This window comes from Dreissena polymorpha, chromosome 3, assembly GCF_020536995.1.
Source record: "Dreissena polymorpha isolate Duluth1 chromosome 3, UMN_Dpol_1.0, whole genome shotgun sequence".
NCBI classification, from domain to species: Eukaryota; Metazoa; Mollusca; class Bivalvia; order Myida; family Dreissenidae; genus Dreissena; species Dreissena polymorpha.
This window is the reverse complement of record NC_068357.1, coordinates 65447937-65457212: the sequence shown is the minus strand read 5'-3', so window position 1 is coordinate 65457212 and position 9276 is coordinate 65447937. Positions and strand designations below refer to the sequence as shown.

Here is a 9276-nt window from a genome sequence, read left to right as displayed (position 1 = left end):
TATGACCTGATAAAACCAAATATTTATTAAGCATACGAAAAAATAAAAAAATATTGTCTTGTCATTTATAATTTCACATGAGAGAGGTTATTATTATTTACGATTCAATTTCTCTTTTTGCAACATACGATATCGGAGAAAATCAATTATTTACTGGCTTAATATAGTTAAAGCTGAGAACGTTAAAACCAAATTGATCATACTTCATAATTGTTATTTTTTTACTGATAATATGCTTACTTAAACACTTTAAAATATGCGCATACAAGCATGATTACCTTTGTTCTTCATTTTAAATACTGTATGCATTCATATAAGATTTTTTATATACTAGTGATAGCTTATTATAACCATTTTAGACCAATTGACACTGTGTCGTAGGGCTATAATGTTCGGGTGTCTAAAATGTAGAAATGTAAACATAAACACATTAGATTTGCATTGTTTAAACTTGCGGTACCACAGCTTTGTATTAGAAATGTAGAGATGTGTAAATTGCGTACGCAAATCTGACCCCGAAATTCATACTGACGCAAACCTGAACCATTCTTTACTAAGTACAATATGGAGTGTATGTGTGCTTAATTGCAGGTCAAAATTATCGACTTTAATCATTAAGTTGCATTGTGATCCAAAAACATGTTTGAAGTTTCAATTGAATATATGTGGTAGTGGCATAGGCATGCAACTGTTGTAAGCGAACTTTAGCATGAATTACAACTTGCACGCACAACTCGAAGTAAAAAAGGTGTATTATTTTACTAAAAGTGCGGTCAAATATATAGGTCTTGGTCGGTTACTTTGATCAAAGACCCTTCAAAAATATGTAAAATTTTATTTTAATATCTGTACTTTACATAACAATGTGGATAGATACTTGCAAACGTTAACATACAATTCTAAGAACTATAAGAAAGTGCACAAGTCTTCTAAATTGCTGGTATACAGGCCTTTGTAGGTGACTGCGTATTATGATCCAAACGACATATGTTATGTTTTTCAATTTAATATCCATAGCCGTTACATGGACATAAATCTGTTGCAGTCAAACCGTACCCCGAATTTCATCTCGCATGCAAACCTGAACCTTAACTTGTTTAAGTACAAAAGGGGATATAATACCGCTAGAAGGCTTACCACAGTTATAGTTCTTGGTCAATGACTGTTTATAAAGATCCTATAAATATTTGTAAAATTGTATGACCATAACTTTTGTAGATATAGAGATAAACAGTTCATTCATCCAACCGCTCACCTGATTATACTAAGTACAAACAGATGAATCAGTATTCTAAATTGTAATTTACAGTAAGGGAAGTGTTCAGTTAACTCACACATGCGTGATGTGTCATGTGAATACTCGCAACAGAAATAATGATAAGGGCATGTTTCACGTTAAACCGAACCAGAGTATTACGATGGCGCCGTACCAGACCGATGGATGAGTATGTTCGCTCGGACATTTCCGTGAATATTCGAGCGAACAATAATAAAGATATGATGAACACCTTGAAACGGTTAATGCAAGGCAAGCTTTGAGGTCCAAACAGTTTAAATAAAAGCCTTAGCGAACCCAAACTTCATCACAATGCACGCAACTGAGCATAAGAATTTACGCCATAGCATTGCAATAATTAAAGAAAAAAAACACGAGTAAACCATCAAGATAAGTTACAGTAAATCATTATTCTATATTATTTAATTTTACTTTTTTCACATTAAAAAATGTATCATATCATGTAACATAATTTATGAGAATGAATGTCCATAGTCCTGTTTCTGACTCACGAACTTACCTATATACCGCCGATTAAGCTTATTTTTTCCTTAATATGACAAGTCCGATTATTGTTTTATCTAAGAAAAAACAACAGAAGTATTAAGGTTCATGGGGGGATAAAATTTATTAAAACTTCGCTTTGGTTTTTCTTCATTCAATGTGGTACAATATGGTCAAACTATATATCATTTTAAAGCTTAAGACGGATAGAATAACATAAACACATTTTTGACATTCAATAATTGTGTGCTTTATTCATATTTTGGTTTAAAACCAATACATTTTTACACTAATTTACAAAATCTCAATCTAAAGTTAGGAAGGATATGCACTACCTTAAGTTAAATACATACAAAGCTATATACATATACAAGGTCAAGTTAGCAACATTTCACAGAAAATTATTGTCATAAAACAACAAATGAGTTTTTATTCAACTGCCTTTTTTGGAAAAATTTCCTAAACAAAGTTCTAAAAATAACTAAAACGTAACTACTTTTTAAAAATCCAGGTATGGTGGATAATAAGAGTCACATTTATATTTCAAAGGCTTAACAATTTGGTTATTTACCTCTCAACCAAATTGCAAATTTTAAACCATCTCAAATTGAAATAGATTGCAGACGACATATACAATTGTAAAGGAATATAAAGAAATGGGCAAACCGATTGATTTTATATTTCGATTCCTTCTACCCATTTTGAAAGCGTGGCCATCGCTGTGCTCCGTAGAAAAACGTGCAAAACAAATCGGTCGAAACCACGTGCAGTGGTGAGAAAACCGGGTATGTGTATACACATACCTGAGAAAACACGTATCTTATTTTGACAGTTGGGTGGCAACTAGTAAAACAACTATTAACATTAATCAGCAAGAGATCGCACTAAATAACAGAAATGACCACGTAGAGATTTCATCACTTACCCTATTTCAAATATTTTCCAGCTGAAAATTGTCCCCCACACGTCTTTTTTAGTTTATTTGTATTGCTTTTCTGGAGCCGACGTGCATCTCACAGAATATCCATCCAACTTCCGTTGTTTTCACTTTCGTTATTAAAAACTCCGTTTAAAAGCATTATTTCTACTTTTAGTTTGTTAAAGCGATGTATTATTATATATTATCATTATAATAGTATACCACGATGAATGGAACGGAGTTACGTATCGATCTTTCTATCAGTCTGTAAGCGTGCTATTTTATGCGCAATAATATAAGTAATGTGATTCGACAACGATTGTAAACATTGGTGAAATGCTTCTTAAATAGTTATTCTTTTGAGTGTTTATGAGGTCTGATCGTGCAGTTTGCAAACATCAACGGAAAGAGTACAATCCAATGCATTTGTCATCGTCAGCCGTTTGGAATGTCAATTAGGCGATGAGTGAGTTTTTAGCATGTTTCTTTCTATTTTATTAATTTAAAAATGGCTGCCCCCATGGTGATGAAATGACATGTGTTCGAGTTTTGATATTTCTAGATATGTTAACTTTTTTTACTATTTAAGCGTAACTTGCCCTCGTCAATGTCGATATTAATCACTAGTTATATAATTTTCCGCCGAAATACGTGGAATAAACATGATTCAGATTTTTGAAAATAATGTTTATTTTATTGTTAAAATTTGCTTTGTATTTTGATTGATTTTGTGAATGTTATGATACGTTGATGTACAAAATTGGTAGCAGTTTGAAGGAAAAACATCCTTTAAAGCATATATGTATACATTTTCAATGTGGCACTCTTCCTTAAGTCAAATTTGAGTTCAATGCTAGGGGTCCCACATTTTTCAAATTGAAGCCTCTACATGAACCTTAAGTTTTCCTATAAACTGATGTAAGTTGTTTTCGACAGGGCAAAATGAAAATGACTTTTATTTCTTTTATGGCATTTTTATATCGGGCTAACATATTTTTGGTAAAAGCATATACAGAAATACATACATATACCAAGTGGAAAGGACTGGCATATAGACATAATATTAATGAATATGAATAGGGTCTTTTCGTAACTATAGGCAAACAAGAGTTATCGTTCGTTCGGGACGATATTTGGTAAGCCAGGTCAACAAACCGAACGAAATCACGTTATGCACCTCCGATCGCCGAAATCGGGATATTAAAAAGGTTATGTTACTGTTACAGTTAACTATCAGTGTCTGGAAACATTTGTTTTAATAAGAATTTTCATTTCAGTTAAAAGTAAATTTAAAGATTTTTCAATTGATTAATTATATTGTTTTGTTCTATTTTCTTGTTTAAATATTTTCTTTTGAATACTGTGTGAGAGTGTTGTGACTTGTCATTGTTCAGTGATTTGTTATATATTTTCATGGCCAAGTGACCAAGTTAATTGGCCGAGTTGCATTTCAGATCCAGCACTCCTTCTAGATAAAAGATTTTGTGCCTGAAAAAATAAAGTTGATGCATTTAGTAAGTTATTAAACAAATTTATTTTGAAAAAGTTAGAGTCGCATGAAGTGTATGATAATCATTTCATATTTGGAAATACATTTTTATGAAACTCGTAGCTTTCGAACAAGTGCTCGATTATGTTCCGTGAAACTATGATGTATGCTATCGTCATTAAGAACATATATAAACATCACATGATTTCTATAAAAAAATGTAATTTCGGAAAAATGCGGCATATTTTGAGGCTGTATTTAGAACAAAGCCCTTCATCGTTTTAATAATATAGATTATATATATATATTATGTATATATATTATATATAATAAATAAGTGTGTTTTGTTCGTTCTGGGCATATCGACTAAACGGATCTGGTTGTGTGTGCAGCATGTCTATCTGACTTCCTAATTGCATTTCTCAAATGGTTCTATAGATGTTGCCAGAGCTTATCCATATAAGACTTTATCCCGAAAACCGTTTTTGACAGAAAAGACAGTTACTCGATTATTGTAACACTTTTCCATTATGGGAGTAATTCAATGTTCGCAGTTTGTAAATTTGCATATGGTACGTTAAGTACCTAATTCAAGAAAAAGTAATAACCAAATAGAATAAAAATAGTTACATGGTTGCTTACATATCTGATACCAGATCTTTCCAATTTTGAGTGAAAAGTCTCGACAAGCATCGTCTTTACCTACGTCATATCAGACTCGTTTGATATTAAAAGTCAACAACCATATGTTCTTTATCTTTTAGAGAAAAGTTATAAGTGTAAAAGCAAAACAACAACAACAACAACAACAAAACACCAACTCGAAATGAACAATATATATATATATATATAAATAAATAAATAAATAAATATATATATATATATATATATATATATATATATATATATATATATATATATATATATATATATATATATATATATATATATATATATATATATATATAATAAAACGCTTTTATTAAATTTGCCGTAGCTTTCGACCTCTCGGTCTTCTTCAGCGGCGTTTATTTGTGAATAAGCATATCATCTTTAGCGGAAGTGACGTTATATTATCGCACGTTACATTGCATACGGACTCGACACAACGACCCGGTAGCCGAGCACTTCTACACAAACGGCCACAGCGTCGCAGACTTCCGGGTCATGGGACTCGAAAAATTAAATGGAACCGACGAGTACCGGAAGACCATCGAACAACTTTGGAAGCGCAAACTGAGGACGTTCAAACCATATGGTCTAAACACAAAAGACTAAAATTGGCGCGCAATGTAACGTGCGATAATATAACGTCACTTCCGCTAAAGATGATATGCTTATTCACAAATAAACGCCACTGAAGAAGACCGAGAGGTCGAAAGCTACGGCAAATTTAATAAAAGCGTTTTATTTTATATAAACGGCTAAAAGCGACTTTATTATATATATATATATATATATATATATATATATATATATATATATATATATATATACTATCACTATAAAGCAATCACAGCAAAGCATTAGCGGAACGTTTACAATGTTCAATGTACACTGTTACATTGTTACAGCTGAACTTGAAATGAACTACACTTATGGGCACGGGTAATGCTTACGATTTCGGTGACTGAGGCCCCTCTCTTTACTCCCTTGGTATTGAAAACCCATCGATTTCAGATGCGTGGTCCCAGATTCGGCTGTTCTCGTGAAAGTCCTTCTCGTGGCTGCACAATGCTGAGCGCTGAGCTCAACACGCAGTCCAGGAGATACTCGCACTGGTATCCGAAGAAACACTGGTACATGTAGGGGGTGGGGCTGTAATCGTAGCGTGGGTTGGTCCCAGTCAGTTATGCAGCACTGCTAGTCTCGATCACGGTTCTCGTCAGCCCATATGCATTATACATTTAACGAATTGTAATTGGTTAAATAAACAAACAAACAGATAAAGCATCTTAATCGATAACCACGAAACATTAAATACCCCCAACCCCCGAGCAGAGATTTGACTGGAAACAGCATAGCTCGATCAAAGCCCTGCCGTCTTAACCAACCACGCGATGAAAGCCTAGCCACTTGGTACAATAAATTCCCCGTTGTTATTTTTCCTTTTTTGTGTTTATTGAGGAAATTTATTCTTTTAATTATGAACCTCAACTGTTACACTATTTTCAAAATATAAAAGATAATACTTTTCATAATATAAAACTTTAACATACGAATGAAATCTTACCAGATCTGGAAAGATTTGTTGTGCTGGCAGAGATTTATGTCAGAGCACGGAACGACAACACTACGTGGAGATTGCAACAACCCATGATAAAACGATTAAAATGTTAGAACAATCATCAAAGTCATGCGTTTATAGAAAGGTTTATAATGCACTAGTTGTAATTTTTCAAAACATGTGGTCACTGCACGGTACAACTGAAATATTTTCCGTCTTTTTTTATTATTTTAATTTTCTTATTTGAATTTTAATTCACGACTCATGAGACAAATGTTTGTTTCGGATCCAATATATGTGATTTACATATAAAAAAATCATACTCTTGTTGTTCTGCTCCAGCTTCATTTTCCGAAATGAATATCATGCATTATTGTCTGTAAATTTATTGATGCGTTTTAATTGTTGTATCATATTTTCGTGACACAATATATAGCGAAGTCACAAATCCGTATTATAAGACCAAATAGTTTTTATTTTTATAATAATGTTATCGTTCTGAGCATTCACACATTCAATTTGCAATATCTAAAGTAAATAATTTTTGATATGATCATTAACATATTCAATTGGCAATAAATATACTATATATAATTTACATTTTGAATATGGAGATCATTTTATAGAAACACTTTCAATTAAGGTTAATAATCAGCTGCATTTACTTTCAATCTAATAAAAGCTATACTTAAATTGTTTCTCATTTAAATTAGGTTTATAAACAACACACATGAACATATGTAACTTACACAATAACTAAAGCAATGTGAATACAACACAACTTTTCTATTGAAGGTTCGGGCATATGTTTGAAGCGTCATAGAAGGCATGTGTGCACAAACATGTATGACGCAACTTTAATCATGTTTGATGCTATGTTGAGCTGTTAATGCAATTGTTGAAATGCTGCAATTCAGGACGTTCTCATTTTTATTGTCTATGAAATGCTGTAACATGTTAAGAAACATACATGATTAATTATGCACTTAAATATAATCTAAATAAATGTGTAAACATATTTCGATTTTGCACATATGTTTGCTGATATTGACCATAGTTAATAAATATCTATAGCATTTTTAAAAAGTATGAATACACTTTGCCATGTAATATTATTGTGCATTTCAAACGCGCAATGTTTTGGCATATTTTCTGTTGGCGTATTTTATACCATGTTTTGTACAAATTGTCAGGACTTGTTATTTATTAAACCTACTAAATAAATGGTGTATGCATATCAACAATTAACATAAATTAACCAGTAAAATTAGATTCTCGTTGTAAAACAATTACAGCAAACAAAGAAATATATAATCAAAATGTTATATGACAACGGAACGTCAAAAGAAGAACTACGCTTAAAAGCACTAGTGATTGCCGTGATGCCTTCGCATGAGGCCTCTCTGCCGCACTCATAAGACATCGCTTGTACATGATTCCATATTCGTGGCGGCAGATGTGGCTGTCGTCACAACAGTCCTGCGTGTTGCTGCACATTGCCCAGAATGGAGCACAGCAGCGGTAAAGGTTATCGCAGTCCAGCCCCTGCTCGCACTGGTACCCGAAGAAACATGGATAATTGAGGGGTGAGCTACCACATCGAGGGGTGGTCCCCGTATGAAGAGAGACGCAGCGACCACTACAGCACTGTTTGTCTCGTTCACAGTTCTCGTTGGCCCATTTGCATTGAGCGCAATCTGTAAATTACACAATTGACAGATGCCAAATTTAGAACCTAGATAGATCGATAGATGGATTTATGGATGCACGGCTGAATGAATGGATGAATTGTTTGATTGATTGCTTAACTGATTGAATAATTGATTGAGTTATTGATTGAATAAATGATGGATACGTATTGGCTAGAAATTATATCATAAATGTATACTTTAATCTAAATTGTCCCATGAGTATAGACGGTACAGTGGTTATGACGTGAAAAGTATTGCATCTAGGAAAGAAGCATCTATAGTTACAATAAAATTTTGTAAATCATGAATGCTTAATAGATTGGATACGAACACAACAGGTTTTAGACCTTTGACTTCCAGGCAATTATTTTATTTATGACTACATACGTGGGTCCTATAAGCGACTTATCCCCTGTCACTAAAGAATAATAATTACAAACATTGTAAGATGATAAATTGTGTGCTTTGGAGCATCAATACAGCATGGCCGAGTTGAAGTCAAGCGCAAAGCGCAGGATACATTTTGTTTTCTTCCAAACGTGGGTGTTAATAATGATATCTTATTAAACAAACGTACCTGTCGACATAATACAGCAAGCAAATATCATGATAACTGTGTGTGTTTTGCGTTTGTGTCCATATGGCATTGTGGTGAATACATTATGTTGAATACAACGGCTGGTCCTCAATCAGAGCTGTATCCTGCAACATCAAAAAAAAAATATTTTATTTTAATTTAATGTAACAAGTTGTCACGTGTCTTTGATATAAGTCTTCTCAACTATACTGACGTGATATAGTTCTCACTTTCTTTTTTAAAATTGTAATAGTCCAAAATGTGCCCGTGTGTCATGTTTAGGTGTCTAACATAAGCAACATGCCACTGTTTAAAATCCCAATACGACTCAAAATCAACGAATATTTCGTAAACTATTTCGAAAAAAAAATCCACATACACAATCAGTACTCCTTATAGCAATAGCCCAAATTTCCACGCTAAATGTGGTCTGATAAAATAGATTAAATCAAATACAAAAGCTCCTTTTTATTTCGTGTGTGACAATATATTACGTGTGAATTTCCCGCGACGATATCCGAACATTTACAAGCGATTTGCTCCGGGAAGCTCGTGATAACTACGTTTAGCTTCCGACGCATCCCGAAGTCAAT

At 33.1% G+C, this 9276-nt stretch overlaps 1 protein-coding gene across 1 annotated transcript; it reads right to left on the bottom strand.

The window, feature by feature from the left end:
• Window positions 1-7063: 7063 nt before the first annotated feature.
• LOC127871564 (uncharacterized) lies at window positions 7064-8795 on the bottom strand. Its single transcript, XM_052414623.1, has 2 exons — window positions 8684-8795; window positions 7064-8112 (listed from the first exon to the last, which is right to left on the bottom strand). The coding sequence occupies exons 1-2, from the start codon at window positions 8751-8753 to the stop codon at window positions 7730-7732; spliced, it is 453 nt and encodes a 150-aa protein (XP_052270583.1). The 5' UTR covers window positions 8754-8795; the 3' UTR covers window positions 7064-7729.
• Window positions 8796-9276: the final 481 nt, after the last annotated feature.

Bases quoted from the DNA above. Each gene is read 5' to 3' on its own strand.
- LOC127871564 (XM_052414623.1), bottom strand. From the start codon at position 8,753: ATGCCATATGGACACAAACGCAAAACACACACAGTTATCATGATATTT. The intron at 8,113-8,683 runs GTACGTTTGTTT...TGTAATTTACAG, and splicing joins TTGCTGTATTATGTCGACAG to ATTGCGCTCAATGCAAATGG.